Source organism: Coturnix japonica, chromosome 2, assembly GCF_054131305.1.
Source record: "Coturnix japonica strain WE chromosome 2, WE-NBRP24, whole genome shotgun sequence".
Classification (NCBI taxonomy): Eukaryota; Metazoa; Chordata; class Aves; order Galliformes; family Phasianidae; genus Coturnix; species Coturnix japonica.
In genome coordinates, this window is record NC_140664.1 from 89,930,951 (window position 1) to 89,950,961 (window position 20,011).

At 47.3% G+C, this 20,011-nt stretch overlaps 1 protein-coding gene across 1 annotated transcript; it reads right to left on the reverse strand.

The window, feature by feature from the left end:
- Positions 1-1,085: 1,085 nt before the first annotated feature.
- LOC146762049 (SUN domain-containing protein 3-like) lies at positions 1,086-5,125 on the reverse strand. The gene is made up of 8 exons (XM_085538035.1): positions 5,050-5,125; positions 4,836-4,896; positions 4,316-4,472; positions 3,961-4,045; positions 3,370-3,482; positions 2,449-2,619; positions 2,012-2,104; positions 1,086-1,311 (listed from the first exon to the last, which is right to left on the reverse strand). Exons 2-8 carry the CDS (start codon positions 4,844-4,846, stop codon positions 1,168-1,170), a joined length of 774 nt encoding a protein of 257 aa, XP_085394161.1. The 5' UTR covers positions 4,847-4,896; positions 5,050-5,125; the 3' UTR covers positions 1,086-1,167.
- Between the last annotated feature and the right edge of the window lie 14,886 nt (positions 5,126-20,011).

Below are 20,011 nucleotides of genomic sequence, written 5' to 3' on the forward strand. Positions count from 1 at the left end.
CCAGCTTACCGTTAACTGATCTGCGACACCTCCCGAGATCGTCCATTCCATGACCTTCCCTGGTACCAAGGTGAGACCATAGGTCTTGTAGCTACCGGGATCATCTTTTCAGCTCTTTTTAGAGACATGTGTCACGTTTGCCAGTCTCCACTCCACTGGGAGGACATCCCCAGTTAGCCCAGACAGCTGAAGGATGGTGGAGAGCAGCTTGGCAACCACATCCGCCAACTCACTCCCCACTGTAGGGTGCAGTCCATCTGGGCCCATGGACTTCTGAACATCCAGTTTTCAGAACAGGCCCCAAACCATCTCGTTGTGGATTATGCAAGGCCTATTCTGTCTCCCCTCCCTGTCTACCAGGGAAGACCGAAGCAAAGAAGGCATTAAGTTCCTCAACCTTATCCTGATCCTTGTCACCGTGTTGCCCTCAGCATCATCCAATGCGGGATGGAGATTCTCATAGCACTCCTCCTGCCGTTGATGTATTTTTGGAAATATTTACTGTTGTCCTTCCCCTAAGTGGCCAAGTTCAGTTCTAGCTGGGCTTTTGCTTTTCTAATTTTCTCCCTGCACAGCTTCACTATGGACTTGGACTAGTTGTAAGTAGCTTGCCCATTCTTCCAAATACCATAAGCTTTCCTGTTGTCCCGGACTTCCAGTCAAAATTCTCCGTTCAGCCTGACCGGCCTCCTTGCCCATTGGCGCATCTTCCGTGACTTGGTGACGGTCAGCTCCTGTCCCTCTAAAAAAACTTCCTAGAAGTATTCCCAGCCTTCCTGGGCTCCCATGCCCTCCACAACTGCCTCCCCGGGGACCCTCTCAACCACAATCTGAAGGAGGACAAGCTCTGCCCTCTGGTAGCCCAAGGGGGTACCAGTTCTGCTGACTCCCACCCGTGGTCCAACAAGGATCAAAAAAAACAGCACGTGGGGATCACTCTGCCAACTCCCACCCAGTCGCTTGCTTGCTCTTCCTACCCAGAAGGAGAGCAAGAGAAAAGGGGATGAAAAAGCACGTGGGTCGAGATAAAGACTGGGAGATCTCTTAACAGTTACTCCGACGGACAAAACAGATTCAACATGGGAGATGTTTAATTAATTTATTTTGAGATAGGCCAGATAGATTTCCCCAAGCCAAATAAATTTCCCCAAGCCAAATAAATTTCCCCTAGCTAAGTATTATTCCCCTGGGGTCGTTGTCACGGGCTGGATCGCCGTGGACCTTGAACTGATACAGACAGGTGTACTCCGGGTGGCCCCAGTTGCTCAGCACTTGCAGCCTCATGTAACGGATGGACCTAGATGGCCCGTACTGCAATGAGAAAAAGAAATGAAATGCATTTTCCTCTCTTCTCTTTGATCACTGACAATGCGGGAGCAACATAGTCGCGCAACATCTTACTTCAGGCTGCGCTCCTAGTTCTTTGGCACACTGATGTGCTCCCGTAGCACAATCAAGACATTTCTTGCCCTGCTCCACCTCTTTGGCCACACGAGTTTTAAGGAAAGAAACAGCTACCAAAAGCTGCAGCAAATACCCAGGCAAGTTCTTTGCACGTGCTTTGAGTGTGTGTGCATGCACAAAAAACCGAGGGATGTGACACTCATTAGCTTCTCTAACAAGTCACCCAGGCAGAATGGCCTCCCTTACGCTGCCTGTTACCGGCAACAGCAAGACCCTTGGAAAGCCACACATCCCCAGTGTGAAAGTAGCACACTAACAGTATCGCATACATCGAGAGGTGCCTACTTCTGTGCAATCGCAAGCCACTTGGTCACGGTGGTTTCTGCTGCAAGTGCAGCTGAAGCTTAGCTGTGCTAAAAGCTGTAGTAGCTCGCAAGCTTAAAAACGACACAGAAGCAAAAACAGCACGGCACTCTGGGCATACGCAGGTAGGGAGTGGCAGCAGAAGAAATGCCAGAAGGCCCTCATACACCTCTGGCTTGGAAGCTTCTGCCCAGCCAACCTGGTTCTCCTCTCCCACGCTTCACATCCCTCTTAGACAACGTACCTTCAGTAGGAAGGTCTGACTGGGAGCCTGGCCTGGAACAAAGGTGAACTCTCCCATGAAAATTCCTTCCTTGTCATCTTCTGCCTTCAGGCCCTACAGGAAGACAGGGGTGGAGAAAACAGAACAATGGGATGCGCTGCCGGACAACGATCACAGAGCCCCGCAGGGACTGGAAGCAGAGGTGGTCTGGGACCATCCACTGTGCCGTTTCCCTTTCCCTCCGCCTCTCAAACTACCAACTTGCCCCAGGAGGGGGAAACCTTCTTTGCTGCGCCATGCTGGACAGAAAAGGAACGCTGTGGAAATGGAGCAACTCTGAGGAACTTCTTTCTCCCCCAAGGCAGGGAAGGACTGCATGCCGCAGTGCTCTTGGAGCTGCTACCACCGTCCACCTCAAATGCTAAGCAGAACCCCCACAGCCCAGGGGTATCACTTACATAGACAGCAAAGTCCTTGGGAGCACTGGAGATGCTGTCTGCACGGTACGCCGCTGCTGGAATTCCGTGGATCAAAGTAACTATTGTGGGAAAGGCGGCCCTGGACAACTTGATCACAACGTGCCCTTGGCTTCCTGGGAAGGGCCAGCAGTTTCCTGGATGATTGTCAGGCTAGAAAAAGAAAAAGGAACAGTGTTCACGTGTGAAAGAGAGTCCTGGCTGGAATTCCTGCTCCAGCATCAGAGGCTCTGGAGTTGTATTGGCCCATCAGCTCTGCTCCGAAGCGCATTCGTAAGTGCACGACAGTGAGCTGGGTGCACAACTCGCAGAAGCTCTCAGGCTCCTTCTTTTGCGGAGCCACTTGCCAAAAACAAGGAGGGGCTGCAGTGGTTGAGGGGCACCTGCCAGGACGAAGAAGGGCTGGCCTGCACGAGCCTTTCCTGCAAGGGGAAGCAATCGCTCCCCCTCATCAATTCCCACCTCTTTACACCAGCACCAGCCGGGGCTCCGATTTGTTAGGTAGCTTGGGAGCAGTGATACGATACGCTGGCAAACACAACATGGGGCCCTCCTGCAGCGCACGCCCTCTGTGCCCACCTGGGTCCACTGAGAGCCCCAGCGATCTCGCACCACAAATCTCCCGTGGCACCTTACGGGTTCCCCTTCAATGCCAGCCTGACAGTTCCACAATGGCTGGGATAACAAGCAAGCCAGCCTGGCAGAAGCTTGCACAAGGAGGACTGGGGGCAGTCTGGCAGAAGAAATTCTTAGCAGGGATACACAAGAGGGGACTAGGGCCTTGCAAGAAGACCATAGGTAAGGCAAGCTGAGACGTGAGGACAAGTGTAAGGACAATCCTCTGCAGGGCTTTTGGTCTCCTCCACCCTGTACCGTTCTTCCCCCGTTTCTCAGTGTTCTTACCTCAAGAATAATCTCAGGGGCCCTCATATAAGGTGTCACCAGCAACGACTGCCAAAAGACTTTCCCACTTCCAGTCCAGGAGGGAGAAGTCTTGGAATGAACGATAGCAGCGCCTGCAAATCAAAACACGGGCCCCATTGTCAAGCAAGGCCAGGAGGAATCAAGGCCTGCTGACCTTGCTTTGCACATAAACAGCTGCACAGAGATGCCGGCCGCCCTTGCACTGTCCTCTTGAAAAAGCTTCTAAGCAGCCATACATCCCCAACAGTGATAGTTCCCTCCTCCTCTCTTGCCATTTCCCTCTGCAGCACAACGCAGGGACTCACTCAACTACCCTAAAGGGCAGCATAAACTGACAGCCAGCTGAGCAATCGCGTGAGAAACAACACCAAGTTGGAGTAGTGCTTTCCAGACGTGCTCCAGCCCACTGAAGACCCTCTCTGAAAGCACACTCTCAGGGCACAAAGCTGCCGTTCACTTTGAGAACCCCCCCTCCCCCTCCGCTGCCCAAATGCCCATCCTGTCAAAGCAGACAAGAAGTGCATTGGAATCAAATTCTGTGGTCTGGTGGTTTCTAAAGTGTAATGGCACCTGAAGTCTTGCTGGCGTAATTCGGCATCCGGAATGGGCTTTCTTCCAGCTTCTCCAGTACTTGATTGATGATGTCTTGAACAGCCTGGGAAGGAAGACAAAGGAGAGCGCTGGTCAGAAGGATTAAGAAGGGGGAAAAGAGTTGCCTCCCAGGTTCCCTGCAAAGCCAGCCAAAGCAAACTTGGCTGCAAGTTGCCTGGGAACCTCCAGAACTCTACTATGAACATCTGGCACGGGAATGGAGAGAGGCTGCTCACTCCAGTGCTCCGGACACGGATGTGGCAGGAAAGGAAAGGCTTTTTCCTGTCGGGAAGCCCCATGACAGACAGGCAGCACTGGCAGACAGTCCTCTTACCTCGCCGGTGAAGCCTGGGAGCTCAGTTCTCTGGAAGACCTTGTGGAGAGCACGCACAGTAATGTCCCTTGCTCCCCACTGCATGAAATGAAGCTGCCGCTGGATCTTCTTCCGCTCTTCTTCCCGGCTCAGCATTTCCAGATTACCAACCGCCGGCCTGGAGACAGAAGGTAAGGGAGAGAAGTGGACACGGCTCTCCTCTCACAAGCTGTGAGGTGACTGTGAGGCAGCAAACGAGCCTCACTGCGCGTGACAACGGGGTAGCCAAGATTCAGTATAGGCTTGACTACGCTGGTTGGCAAGCTCCACGAGATCCCAACCAAGAAGGTGCTTCCTGGGTAACTCTGGGGGATCGTGGAGCTGTAGCGCTTTGAAGGAAAAGCTGGGAGTGGAGAATGGGAAATGGGAGAAGCACGGGCACTGTGCCATGAAAGTGTGACTCGGGTAAGACGTGGTCACGGACAAGGGGCAGAGCTCCTCTCAAGAACGCTCTAGCCAAAGGGAGACTTTTGTTTTTTACCTTGGAGTCATTCCTGCCGCCGTCCTGACCCCTTCAACAGCGTTTCCAACGCAGTAAACGCCTGTCAGGAATTCCACAAAGCTCTCAATACATTGCCGGCACAAAGACTTGGCGTTCTGCCTTGGGCTGCCCACTCCCCTGTCCCTGGGCAGAACAAACCACTGGGGGCTTCCTAAAGAAGCATCCTCTAGTCAAGAGCTCTACAGAGACTCACCGAAGGGCACCACAACCACGGTGAAGAGCACCAGGGAAACTGTTTTCCAAACCAAAGGTTGCCTACAAAGGATGAGAAGGACGGTGATGAACCGCGACGCAGGCAGTATCTGCGCAGCTCTGAAGACAACAACGGAGCAGCAGATTTTTCCTTAAAACTCGTGAAGGAACCATATCCTTACCAGTCCCCACGCTCGCCTTCACCTCGTTGCTCCATTTCAGTGAAGCACAGGATTGCAAAGGAGTGAAAATCGCAGCTCGCTAAGGAGTGAGCCAAACCCTCTCCAACAGCTCGCTAAGGAGTGAGCCAAACCCTCTCCAACAGCTACGCTGTCAGGTCCGAGAGTGGCTAAGGCGTGGGGACAAACTGCCTCTGTGCTGAGGGCCCTTTGTGACTTCACAGTGGTCAGTGATGTCACCACAGAGGAGGCGGCGCCATGTTCTGAGGGACAGCCCAGCCTGACAGGGAACGAACAGATTCTGCACCTCCTGCCTGCAGGGGAAAGATCCTACATGGTCAGAACACCTCCTGCCAGCAGCCTGCTTGGTAGGATCCTGCTGAAGGGGGACAGGCTGGGAGCTACAAGCCGCTTTTTTCGGTTCCTACTTTTGATGCTCTGTACATCAGACGTCTCACTCCAGGTACCCAGACGTTTCCAGTGCTTTCCTGTATCTGTCTTCCTACTGTCAGCCAGCGCTTCAAGCAGACGTGAAGGACTGCAAATGGCAGTTCCTGCAGAAATCACCAACAGGCAGAAACAGCACGCAGTTCTTCCTGCTCGTGGGAATTTCCACGCACTTCAATAAATATATGTTGCTGCCCTCTACAAGATGTCAAGTCGTGCCACTGCAAATTTAAAAGTAGCCCACAGGGGAATAGCACGGGGATCACAGAATCATGGCTTGGGTTGGAAGGGACCTATAGGGTCCTCAGGCTCCAAACCCCCTGCTGCATGCACGGCTACCAACCCCCGTGTCTAACACTAGACCAGGTAGTCCAGGGCCCCATCCAGCCTGGCCTTGATCACCTCCGGGGATGGGGCATCCACAACATCTCTGGGCAGCCTCCTCCAGCACCTCACCGCTTTCTCTGAAAAGAACTATCCCTCCCTGCTATCCAGCCCAAATCTTCCCTCTCTCTACTTAAAACCATTTTCCCATTACCAGCCTGGACATGTTACCAACTGGACACAGAACCATCTGTCTCCACCCTCTCTCTGTGGCCTTTCAACTGAGGAGATCTTGGCCAACAATTCCTTAAACAGCCTGAAGTTTGCTCTTCCGAACTTCAGGGTCCTGACCTCGCTCTTTGCCAGGCCCACATTCCTCCAGACCACAGACTCAACCAAGGCTTGGTCAACAGCAGCAGCAACAAGATCATCACTTTTCAAGCGCAGCGGCATTTCCAACTCCTCTTTTCCCACACTGCGTGCATTGGTACAAAGGCACTTCAGCTGGGCTTCCTGTCTCACTGCTGTTCTGGAGGATCTAGTATCCCCTAGAGCAACAGCATCCCTCAGTCCTTTTCCATCTCTTTGGACTCCACCCTCTTCATCCACCAAGTTGCATATGTACCCTCCAACTACCTGCTCAGCCCCAGAGCAGGTCCCCTTCCCCCTTCACAATTCATTTATCGACGCCAGTTCCTGCACTGGGATCCCTTTACCAACGGAGACAGCTGAGTTTCCAGCTGCAGCCATCATGCCAGGTGCTGAGCAAATTGCCCCAGGCTCTTGCCTCCCTTCTCTGGCACCATCGGACTCAGGCAGGCACTCGCTGCAGCCACACGCTTCGACTGCCCCTTCTTCAGGCAGAGTCTCTGAATCCCCACTCTCCTTCTTTCTTTGTTTCTCCCCGGGCCTTTCTGCCTGCTGGACACCCCGCTGAGGCACGCTGTCCGGCACGCAGCCGACAGGCCCACTAACTAGCGGGCACATTCCAGGCCCCGCGCCAACTGCCGTGCCGTTCCACTTCCCGGCCCGGCCTACTGCCGCCCCGCGCCCCGGACGCTCGCCCTGCTCGCTGCGCTCCGCAGCGGCTGCCCCGTCGGATCGGCGCTGCCAGGCGGAGGACAACGGCTCCCTGACTGGGCGAACCCCTCCAGGCGAGGCGAGGCGAGGCGAGGCGATTCCCTGCTGCGCTGCGGAGCGCGGCTGCTCCGTGCCGAGCGCCTCCCCCAAAAGAAGCGCAGGCTGGGACAGACGGCTCGGAACGGAGCTCGGAACGACCGTCCAGGCCGCAGCCCCGCTAAAGCAGGTTCCCTGTGGTGGGCTGCCCCGGAAATCGTCCGGGCAGAGTCGCGTTAACTGTTGTTCAGGCCTTGAATCCCACAGAAGGGGACTCTGCACCCTCTCCGGGCAGCCCACTCCACTTCTCTGATACGTTCGCACTCAAGAAACGTTGCCTCCTGTTCGCAGGGCATTTCCAGCGTTCCTGTGCGTGCCCGTTGGCCCTTCATTCTGTTACTGGGCAGCTGCGAAAAGAGCCTGGCCCCAGCCACTCGACTGCTGCCTGTTGGATATTCATGAGCACTGAGGAGATCCCCTCTCAGCCTTCCAGGCCCAACTGGCCCAGCTCTCTCAGCCTTTCCTCAGAAGGGAGATGCCCTTCCACGCCCCTCCTCATCCTTGTGGCCCTCCACTGTGCCCTCTCTGGAAGTTCCCTGCCTTTGTTGAGCCCAGGAGCCCAGAATGGGACACGGTACTCCAGATGCGGCCTCACCAGGGCTAGAGGAGATGAGGAGAGTCACCTCCCTCAAACTGCTGGCCATGCTCTTTTTCATGCAGCCCAGGATGCCACTGGCCTTCTTGTCAGCACGGGCACACTGCTGGCTCATGGCCAACCTGTAACCCACCGGGACCCCAAGGTCCTCTCAAAGGCAGAGTAGAGTGACACAATCACCTCCCTGTGCCTGCTGGCCACCTCTCCTCTGATGGAGCCCCCGATACCATTTGCTTTCCACGCTGCAAGAGCACGCAGCTGGCTCGTATTCAGTTTCTACCAGGATCCCCAGGTCCTTCTCTGCACGGCTACTCTTTCCAAGGGTTGCTCCTTCCAGTCTGCATATATCCCTAGGATTCCACCGGCCCAAGTGCAAAACCTTGCACATGACTGTGCTGAACCTCATTAGATTCACCCGGGCCCACCTTTCAAGTCAGTTGAGGTCCCTCTGAATGGCACCCCTTCCTTCCATTGTTTCAACCACACTGCTCAGCTTAGTGTCCTCAGCAAACTTGCTGAGGATGCACTCAGTTCCATCATAGATGTCATTGATAATGATATTAAAGAGCACCGGCCCCAGGACAGACCACTGGGGGATGCACCTTCTCATAGAATGAAATCAGGTTTGTCAGACAGGATCTACCATTCGTAATCCCATGCTGACTAGGCCTGGTCCCCTGGCTTAGTTATAGTTTATCTGTGATGATATCCAAAATTATCCAAGGTGAGAGTAATGGGCCTGTAGCTGCCAGGATCATCTTTCCAACCTTTTTTGAAGATGGGCATTACATTTTTCACCTTCTATCCACAAGGAACTAGTGGAGCTCCGTGTCTGCTTTTTGCTTCTGTGAGCCGATAAATGGATTAAAGATAAACACTGTATCACAGAATCACAGAATTGTAGGGGTTGAAACGGACCTCTAGAGATCATCGAGTCCAACTCCCCTGCCAAAGCAGGCTCCCTACACCATGTCGCACAGGTAGGCATCCAGGCAGGTCTTAAATATCTCCAGAGAAGGAGACTCCACCACCTCCCTGGGCAACCTGTTCCAGTGCTCCGTCACCCTCACTGTAAAGAAGTTCTTGTGCACATTCGTGCGGAACTTCCTATGATGTAGTTTCATCCCATTACCCCTTGTCCTATCCCCACGCACTACTGAAAAGAGACCAGACTCACTACTATGGCTCCCACACCTCAGGTATTTATAAATCTGGATCAAGTCCCCTCTCAGCCTTCTTTTCTCAAGGCTAAACAGACCCAGTTCCCTAAGTCTCTCCTCATAGGGGAGATGCTCCAGGCCCTTCACCATCTTAGTGGCCCTCCGCTGGACTCTTTCCAAGAGATCCCTGTCTTTTTTGTACTGGGGAGCCCAGAACTGGACACAATATTCCAAATGAGGCCTCACCAGCGCAGAGTAGAGGGGGAGGATCACCTCCTTCGACCTGCTGGACACGCTCTTTTTAATACACCCCAGTATGCCATTGGCTTTCTTGGCTACAAGGGCACACTGCTGGCTCATGGTCAATCTGTCGTCCACCAACGCGCCCAGGTCCCTCTCAGCAGAGCTCCTCTCCAGCAGGTCTTCCCCCAGCCTGTACTGGTGCATGCAATTATTTCTACCCAGGTGCAAGATTCTACACTTGCTTTTGTTAAACCTCATCCGGTTTCTTACTGCCCAGCTCTCCAGCCTGTCCAGGTCTTGCTGAATGGCAGCACAGCCTTCAGGCGTGTCAGCCAATCCTCCCAACTTTGTGTCATCAGCAAACTTGCTGAGGGTGGTCACTATCCCCTCATCAAGGTCGTTGATGAAGATGCTGAACAAGACTGGACCCAGTACAGACCCCTGGGGGATGCCGCTAATTACAGGCCTCCAGCCAGACACCGCACCGCCAACGACAACCCTCTGCACTCTGCCAGTCAGCCAATTCTCAACCCACTTCACTGTCCACTCATCTCCCATACTTCCTCAGCTTTGTTATAAGGATGTCATGAGGGACAGTATCAAAAGCCTTACTGAAATCGAGGTAGACTACATCTACCACCCTCCCCCTGTCCACCCAGCTAGTGACATCTTCATAAAAGGCCACCAGATTGGTCAAACACAACCTCCCCTTGGTGAAGCCTTGCTGGGTACTCCTGATAACCTCCTTATCACCCAGTTGTCTGGAGATGGCATCCAGCACAAGCTGTTCCATCACCTTCCCTGGGACAGAGGTGAGGCTGACTGGCCTATAGTTACCTGGGTCTTCCTTCTTGCCCCTTTTGAAGACTGGAGTGACATTGGCCGTCCTCCAGTCTTCAGGCACCTCCCCAGTTTTCCAAGACCTCTGAAAGATTACAGAGAGCGGCTCAGCAATGACCTCCGCCAGCTCTCTCAGCACCCGCGGATGCACCCCATCAGGTCCCATGGATTTACGGACCTTAATGTTTCCTAGGCACTCACGGACCACCTCTTCCCTGACTAAAGGGAAATCTCCCATTCCCCGGACTCTCTCACCAACCTCCAGGGTCCGGGATACCTGAGGGAGAGCCCTTTCACTGAAGACAGAAGCGAAAAAGGCGTTCAGTATTTCTGGCTTCTCAGCATCCCCCGTTACCAGAGCGCCCCCCTCACTTAGTATGGGGCCCACATTCTCCCTAGCCTTCCTTTTGCTGTTAACGTATTTAAAAAAACCTTTTTTAGTATTCTTTATCTCCTTAGCTAGATTCAACTCCAGGTGGGCTTTGGCCTTCCTGGTTGCATCTCTGCAGTCCCTGACTACATTCTTGTATTGTTCCCAAGTGGTCAGACACTTTTTCCACATATCATGTACTTTCTTCTTTCCGCGGAGCTTGCACATGAGCTCCTTACTCATCCACACAGGTCTCCTTTCACCTTTTCCTGATTTCTTAGTGACAGGGACACACTGATCCTGAGCTTGGAAGAAGAGCCATTTAAACGCTAACCAGCTCTCACAGGCCCCCTTGCCTTCTAGCACCCCGGCCCACGGGATAACCCCAAGTAGGTCCTGAAGGAGATCAAAGTTGGCTCTCCTAAAGTCCAGGGTAGCAATCCTACTTTTTGCTTTGCTTCCTCCACTCAGGATCTTGAACTCCACCATCTCATGGTCACTACATCTCAAGCTGCCCCCAACTTTTACTTCCTTAACAAGTCCTTCTTTATTGGTGAGAATAAGGTCCAGCAACACCCCACCCCATGTCGGTTCCTCTACCACCTGCATCAGGAAGTTATCTTCAATGCACTGCAAGAATTGTCTGGACCGCGCATGCCTGGCCATGTTGGTTGTCCAGCAAATATCTGGATAATTGAAATCCCCCATAAGTAATAGTGCCTGAGAACGTGCCGCTACTTCCAGTTGCTTATGGAAGGCCTCATCAACCACCTCCTTCTGATCAGGAGGCCTGTAGTACACACCCACAACAGTGTCCCCTTTGCCAGCCTGGCCCTTGATTCTCACCCACAAGCTCTCGACTTCTACATTACTCTCCCCCAGGTGGAGTTCAATACATTCTAGCTGCTCTCTCACTTAAAGAGCAACTCCACCACCCCGCCTTGCCAGCCGATCTTTCCTAAAAAGCACATAGCCCTCCATGACAACATTCCAGTCATGCGAGCTGTCCCACCACGTCTCTGTGATCGCAATGAGATCATGGCCACGTGACCGTATGCAGAACTCCAATTCTTCCTGTTTATTCCCCATGCTTTGCACATTGGTATACAGGCACTTGAGAGAGGCAGCATCTCCCCACCCCTCTCCATGCCTTTTAACTCCATTGTCTGCACCCAGCGAGCTCTGCTTTGAGTCTTGAACTGCCGCCCCAGATCCAGCGGCCCTCGTTTTGTCCCCTTCCCCATCCTACCTAGTTTAAACACCTGTCAATAAGTCCCGACAGTTCCTCAGCTAGAACCCTCTTACCCCTTTGAGACAGGCCGCTTCCATCTGCAGCTGTCATGCCAGGAGCCGAATAAATTGCCCCATGATCAAAAAAACCAAGACTCCTATGTCTGCACCAACTCTTTAACCATTTGTTTAAGAGGTGGGTTTTTAGGCCCAACTCAGTATCCCTCCCTGCCACTGAAGGTACAGATGCAATAACCACTTGCACACCTGTTTCTTCAATTACCCGCCCCAGTCCCCTGAAATCATCTTTGATAGCCTTAAGGCTTTTTTTACTAACATCTTCACTGCCAGCCTGAACTATCAGCAGGGGATAGTAGTCAGAAGGGCAGATGATCAGACTGGGAAGTCTCCCAGCAATGTCCCTGATCCGTGCCCCGGGGAGGGAGCACACCTCCCTGCGGGTAGGGTCAGGCCAGCATATAGGGCCTTCCATTCCTCGCAGAAGGGAGTCACCTATGACGATTACCCTTCTACCCTTCCATGTGGAAGAAGTTTTGAGGTATGTACAACTGAATTTTTCATTAATTTCTTTAGTGAAAGTAAAGCATTTAGGTTCTTTAGAGCTGCTGATCTTTGAAATAGTAAAGTCTATTTCCTTTATCAAAATAAAATTATTTCATATTCAGGACACAGTTTGTTTTCATCAAATATATTGGCATATTGAACAAAATCTGAATTTTGAGGTCCCACTGGTACCTGCACAATGGATAAAACCTGAGAATGGCTAAACAAAACGGAATATAAGAATGTAGTTACAGTAGTTACATTATACACCCTTCAAAGTTGCATTCATTTTAAGTCCATTATAATATGTATTACTCTTGAATGAATTTTCGTATGATAATGTACCTGGGTATCCTGACAAAACAGTACATAGGGACTATTTACACAACAGTAATCATTGTTATCAGTAGCAAGTTTTCTTTTGTTTTGAAGTCCACACTACTTCAGAAAATATTTCCCTAAGCCTTCAGCTAAGGATAAATTGAGTCTGTGATTGTTTTTTCTTGTTTAAGCATACATACATATTTACTCTGTACATAGAATCCAGAAAAGTAGTAAAGTGTCTTTGCAGTCTGCAGTTCTATTGATTTTATGTTATTAATAATTTCTCAGAACGACCCATCCATTTTGTAATTCATGTGTCTTATCTTTGGATGCTAACTGGATCTTATGCAAAATCACACAGAATCACAGAATGACCCGGGTTGGAAGGGACCTCAAGGATCATGTAGTTCCAACCCCCATGCCTAGCAGGGCCACTAAACATACACCTTTACTAGATCAGGTTGCCCAGAGCCCTGTCCAACCTTGAAAACCTCCAAGGATGGGGCATCCACAACCTCCCTGGGCAGCCTGTTCCAGGACCTAACCACTCTCCTAGTAAAGAACTTCCCCCTAACATCCAACCTAAATCTCCCCTCTTTTAACTTAAAACCATTTCCCCTACCCCTGCTATTGTCAGCCCTTTCGAAGAGTTTACTCCCCTCCTGGGAGTAAGTTCCCTTCAGGTATTGAAAGGCTGCAATGAGGTCACCCCGCAACCTTCTCTTCTCTAGGCTGAACAAACCCAACTCCCTCAGCCTGTCCTCATAGGGGAGGTGCTCCAGCCCCCTGATCATCTTCATGGCCCTCCTCTGGACCCTTTCCAAAATCTCCATGTCTTTTTTGTACTGAGGGCTCCACACCTGGACACAGTACTCCAGATGGGGCCTCACAAGAGCAGAGTAGAGAGGGACAATCACCTCCCTATTCCTGCTGACCACCCCTCTCCTGGTGGAGCCCAGGATCCCATTTGCTTTCCGGGCTGCCAGAGCGCACTGCTGGCTCATGTTTAGTCTTTTGTCCATCAGGACCCCTAGGTCTTTCTCTGCTGAGCTGCTCTCAAGGACAACTCCTCCCAGCCTGTACAGGTGCCTGGGGTTCTTCTGGCCCAAATGCAAAACCTTGCACTTTGCCATGTTGAACCTCATTAGGTTCACCCGAGCCCAGCTTTCCAGCCTGTCAAGGTCCCTCTGAATGGCATCCGTTCCCTCCACTGTATTGACTGCACCACTCAGCTTGGGGTCGTCAGCAAACTTGCTGAGGGTGCACTCCATTCCCTCATCGATGTCATTAATAAAGATGTTAAAGAGCACCGGTCCCAAGACAGACCCTTGAGGGACACCGCGCATTACCAGCCTCCACCTGGACATAGAGCCATTGACCACCACCCTCTGTCTGCGGCCTTTCAACCAATTGCTTATCCATCTAGTTGTCCACCCATCAAATCCACTTCCCTCCAATTCGGAGATGAGGATGTGATGGGGGACCACGTCAAAGGCCTTGCTCAGGTCCAGGTAGATGACATCAGTCGCCTTCCTTTCGTCCACCAACACCGTCACTCCATCATAGAAGGCCACAAGATTAGTTAAGCATGACCTTCACCTGATGAAGCCATGCTGGCTGTCTAGGATCACGTGCTCGTTCTTTATGTGATCGAGCATGTTGTCCAGGAGGATCTGTTCCATAATCTTCCCAGGCACGGAGGTGAGACTCACCGGCCTGTAGTTCCCCAGGTCCTCCCTGCTCCCCTTCTTGTAAATGGGAGTGACGTGACCCTTCCTCCAATCATCCGGGACCTCACCTGACAGCCACAACTTTTCAAATATGATGGAGAGCAGCTCGGCAACCACCTCAGCCAGCTCCTTCAGGACTTTGGAATGCATACCATCTGGCCCCATAGACTTGTACTCATTCAGTCTAAGGAGGCACTCTCGGACTTGCTCTACTCTTACAGTGGGGAGGGATTTGGAGGGAAAATGAATAGTACTTCATTGTCTCACTGCCACCACTTATCCATACTCTCCTTTTCCTAATCCCACAGTGATTCTTAAGCTTAGTGAATATTTTTTAGCTTGGCAAGGTATCCTAAACAACATAAATATATACCTGCCAGCATCACAGGTCTCCCTTCAAATTCTTTTCTAACTAGCTAAAGTGCTGCATTGTTTCCAACAGAAATTTTTGAACCAAATGTATAGTCTTTAAACTTCATCTTAAATAATTTATTGAGCAAAATTATTTGGATCAGAGTCCATGGCTTTTATCATTAGAAGAGAAGATATCAACGAAAAACCAGGTGTAAGACTAACAAGATTTGTTTGCTAGCCAACACTGTGCAACTCCTCTCCTGATGTAAATCACGAGCATCCCCCAGGTACCACTTTATAAAATATGTTATCTGGGCTTAAAAGCAGCTGTTGCAACACAATAAAAGGCCATGCTCAATAAATAAATGTTCTTAGCTTGTGGGGTCCTGCTGGTGAGAGGGGTTTACTTCCCTCTCACACAGTTACTATGGCAAAAATTATTGCACCAATGTTCAAATTCACATCGAGGGGAATGTCAATGAAATGGTATTATTACCAAATAAATGCTAAATCTGCCCTTTGAATTACAGGCTCGTTCTTTCTGGGCTGGGGCAATAAAGCAAAAATGATGATTAATATGTACAGCATTGTGGCAAGCCTAAAGCATTCAGTCAAATCTCTAGAGGAGTATTTCTTTAAGTGGTTGTGACATGCTTCTTGAAAAGCATGTCAGTTACCAAGAGACAATTGGATATGTATCAAATCAGTTATAAGCTGAGGCTTTGTTTTTCAGAGTGGTAAGGTATTTAAAAGTTTATGCTTCTTTAAATACCAATTGCAGTTTCTATCAAAGGCCTACTGTTACCTTTTCCTGGTTTTGACTCTTATTCTGTAAATGGCATAATTTCATCTCTACTTGCTTGATCTAGGATAGGTTTGGTGAGTAGGAGTATACCGAATACTTTGCTTAGACTTTTGACAGTGCAAAAATGAAGAAATAAAATGAGGGAACTTACCTTTTCCAGGGAAAATTGAGATAGCTTGTTATGTACTTTGTCTTTCTGAACAAAAAAAGGCTTTATAGGTTTTTGCTTTTTTCCCTTGCTTTTAATAGCAAACAATAGGGAAGGTGGATTAAAGTTACAGGTGTGCTCTTAAGACTGTCAAGATAATTTTTCTCTTGTGCTTTTTTATTTAAATCCTTTCTCCCTGTTTCCTACCTACAATACTTTTCATCTAGAAATATCTGATCTTGTTCAAATCACATGGAACAAGATTTTTTAATTACTTTTTTAACCAGGAGCTACTTGCACCACTAGACAGGAAAATTCAGCTTGATTCATTCCGGTGGAGCACTACCAGATTCCATTGCATTAGTATGATAAGGGATCTTGGATGAGCACTCTTCTGAGTATGTAATTACAGGAGTTCCTATGTACCTATAAGTCTGCATGGTGGAAATAATACAATTATAATATACAGCTTCAATAGCACAAATATAGTTGGGAATAAATAGCCAGATGAAAATTAAGGAAAAAGACTCACCAACTCTAAGACCTTCAAGATGGGTGCTCCCCCCAAGAAATCCACAAAGGAACAATCTCCAGAAAGATGCTACCTTAGTGGTGGTCAACCCTTAAATGGGATCTGGGAGAGGTGGAGCCAAGCTCCACCCCTTCCAGGACCACAGCTGAATTACCTTCACCTGTGCTCTCACAGCTGACTCATTGCTTGCCTCAGATGGTTAATCAGAAGTTCAAGTTGTAATCAACCATTTCCCTTTCCTAAGGACAGTCATTGAAAAAGCTCTTTTGCTGTGCTCCCTGTGCTTTAAAGGAACACTCAGAATTAGATCCACTGAAGACTGACCACTTTTCTCATTTGGATCTTGTGTTGAACTGGCATGAAAGATGAAGGGCTACTGTAAGGTGGAATGATACAAAGATGATAATAGATATTCAAAAGGTTATTTATAAGGAAAAACTCACCAATAGGGATGCTTTCTCTGGGAAATACTGAGGCAGTCACCACCAGGGAGCAATCTCCTAGAGAGATTATGCTTTAGTGGTGGTCAGCCCTTAAATGAGGTCTAGAGGAGGTGGAGTCAAGCTCCACCCCTTCCTGGTGCACAGCTACGTTACTCTCACCTGTGCTCCCACAGCTGACCTGACACTTGCCTCAGTTGATTAATCAGAGGTTCAGGCTGTGATTACCAATTTCCCATATAGCTACTGACTGGTGACTGCTGCCTTAATAATGGAAGCAGTATGGGGAATGTCCTGAGTATTTTCACTTGCTCCTATCAAAGTAATAAACAGTGGGGATTAAAAATTTCATTGCTATTGGAAGGGACAATATTTTTTCGATTCAACCTTTCACATTGTGTAACAGTAAAGTTGGGTTTTTTTGCCACATTACCCAGTGTTTTCTAAACAAGTTATATAGAAAATGGGAAAATTTTCAGGGTACATAAATGCAATTGATCTTTCAATATAAATCTAACTCACAGAATGACCTGGGTTGGAAGGGACCTCAAGGATCATGTAGTTCCAACCCCCCTGCCTAGCAGGGCCACCAAACATACACATTTACTAGATCAGATTGCCCAGGGCCCCATCCAACCTGGTCTTGAACACCTCCAAGGATGGGGCATCCACAACCTCCTACTCATCTTGGTAGATACAACTATTTCTACTGCACATACATTTGGTGTATGAAAGTGACTCCTTATTGACCAATCACTTTGAAAATGAAGGTTTTTTTGGTGGTTTTTTTGTTTGTTTGTTTGTTTGTTTGTTTTTGAGACAACAGTCAATGTTGAATATAGCTTTCCAGGTAACACTGTGTTCCTTTTTAATTTGAAACTCTGAGACTAATGTGCAAAGATCAGTTAATAAGTTTTGTACCCTTGTGAGATACAATGATAAATCACTGAAAGTTGTTGGCTCAAACAGTTTAGGGGAAACTACAGTAAATTATTTCATTTATTGTCTCAAGAATCTCTTTCTCTTAGCATTAAGAAAAGTTATTTATCTGGGCATGCTGTATAAGGCTAAATAACAGGCAGATACATAGTGGGAATGTGAAAGAAGGATCAGGCAAGCTTTCCGCATCCTATTATTACAACCGTTGAATATATTTTCTCTGAAAAAACAGTTTAGCTGGATGTGGTTTTTCAGTCTTTTATGTTTATTTAAGCATGATTTGTTAGAAAGAATTCACCAAAAATATATATATTTTTGTCTCTTCATGACGTTTTAAACTACACAGGTGCAGAACGTTGCATTTCTTATTGCTGTCCTTACTTGTTTAGGAAACTGCTTATTGTTGCAGAGATTTCAGAACACTTCCTTTTTAAGCAGTCTTGAATTCTGTAATTAGTTGAGCTTGCTTATTAATTCACTTCTTTGCCTTTGAAGCACAAAGTTTAACTGAAGTGTTACTAAAGTTCCCGTATGTCCCTTGGAGAACTCTGGAAAAAGTTGAATAACAAATGTGAAGTGTTTGTTTTTCTCTAGGAAAAGAGTTTGTCTTGTTTAAATTTTACAGTAAGCTAAAGTAGACAATTTTACACAATGATTTGGTCAGCCTAAAATTACTTCAAGTGTTTGCTCTGTGGTAAAGGTTGAATTTAAAGATTTTAATGCTTTCTATATTGGTGTTCTTCTAACTGCACATATTTTGAATCTTGTGTTTCACATATTTGTTCATGAAATTACTGTGGGTGTTTTATATATTCGTTTCAAATAATTTTCTAAGAAATACAAAGCAACTAAATATTTTGAGAGAAATGGTTTGTAAAGAAAATGTTTCCCAGCAAAAGTTGCCTCTCCAAAAGACATGAAGGTTTTTTTGAAGATGATATGCCTTTGCATGTTTGTAAGGCATTTGCTTAAAAGACATAACACACATAGAAAACAAAAATATTCTGTCACTTCTTTATGCTTTGCAAATGCTTTTTTTTTTTTTTTTTTTTTTGACAAGTTTGAATAAAATAGGGGTAATTTATTGTTTTGGGTATTTGAATCAGTGATTTGTTAAGTGAAATTTTTTTCATAAACCACATTCTGTTGAGCATGTACATGTACATATGTTTCATAGGTGAAAGAGATGGCAATTTTGGTAATGCATTTTTTCCAAGCCCTATTAGAACTGGTACAGGAAATGGAGGGAGCTGCTGGAATAACAATGAAGTTGTTAGCTGTCGTTTATTAATGAATAAATTAATAAATGTCTGAATCACAAGACAAATTACCTCATTATGGGATTTGGTACCTGATGCAACAGTTTCTGATGAGCTTGGACAGATTTTTTGAATAGTGTGTATACTATATGTATTATAGTATGGTATACCATGTATGGTATATATTTTTGTATAGTGTAACATAGATTATGGAAGGGATACTTTCCATACATCTTTGAAGGCCTCTATTAAGTATCTAAGTAAAGACTATAGTACTTCATAAATTTTCTTTGGGTGATGTATGTCTCACTGCATAAACTTCTGTTCAAGTAAGGCAGTTAATTGTGGATCAAATTCCTTTCTTATAGCTCTGGTTTTAAGTACGCTTGAGTTTGGATCTGTTTATAATGTTGCTAGCCATCAGAAAATAAACAGTAAGTAATCAGAACCATTGTTCCCTCTTTGCTTCTAATAACAAAACCAAATTAATAAAATACCAGTATTTTGATTGGTTTATTTCCAATTAGCAGATTTATTATTTAGAGTTTAGATATATATATATATATATATTAAACAATATTCAATACCATCTTCTCCAGAGGCATTTCTGTGGTTTTCTTAGTGCTTGGGTTAGTAGTACTGTGCTCAGAAATGCAAAATTTAAAAGCAGAAGAATATTGCCTGAGTGGATTTATTAAAATTTGTCTGGTTTCAAAGCTTTTTATATTCAAAATCATTCATCCAGTCTTCTAGGAAAAAAAAGAAAAATAAGAGTTAAAATAAATGAAAAAGCTTTTAAAGGGTTTTTTTTCCACTTAAGAGATATATACCCTACCTTACTGTAGACTTATAGCCAGACGTTTCCAGACTGCCTTTGGTAATAACACAACAGCACAGAAGTACAGATGAAGAAGCAGAAATTTTAGATTAACTCTTCTGCTTATGAAGCAGAAAAATACTGAGATTAAACACTATTGTTCTGCTTTAAAAATTAATGGCTGCAATATTACTCAAGCACACTTTAGAAAAGTTAATGTCTGACAAGTATCTGTTTCCTGAGGAGACATCACAGTGATACAAAAATAATGAACTAAAAATAATGATTAAACAGTCATTTTGATGATATACTAAGCATTCCAAAAAAAAAAAAATGTACAAAGAAAAAAGTTATATAAAACAGAATATAAGAAATATAGACTTAATATATTACAAAAGTATGACAGCTACAAATTTAATATTGTATAAGAGTAGGAGCAATAAACTGAACATTCAGGACAGTGTCTTGCAAAAATATCTGAAGCAAT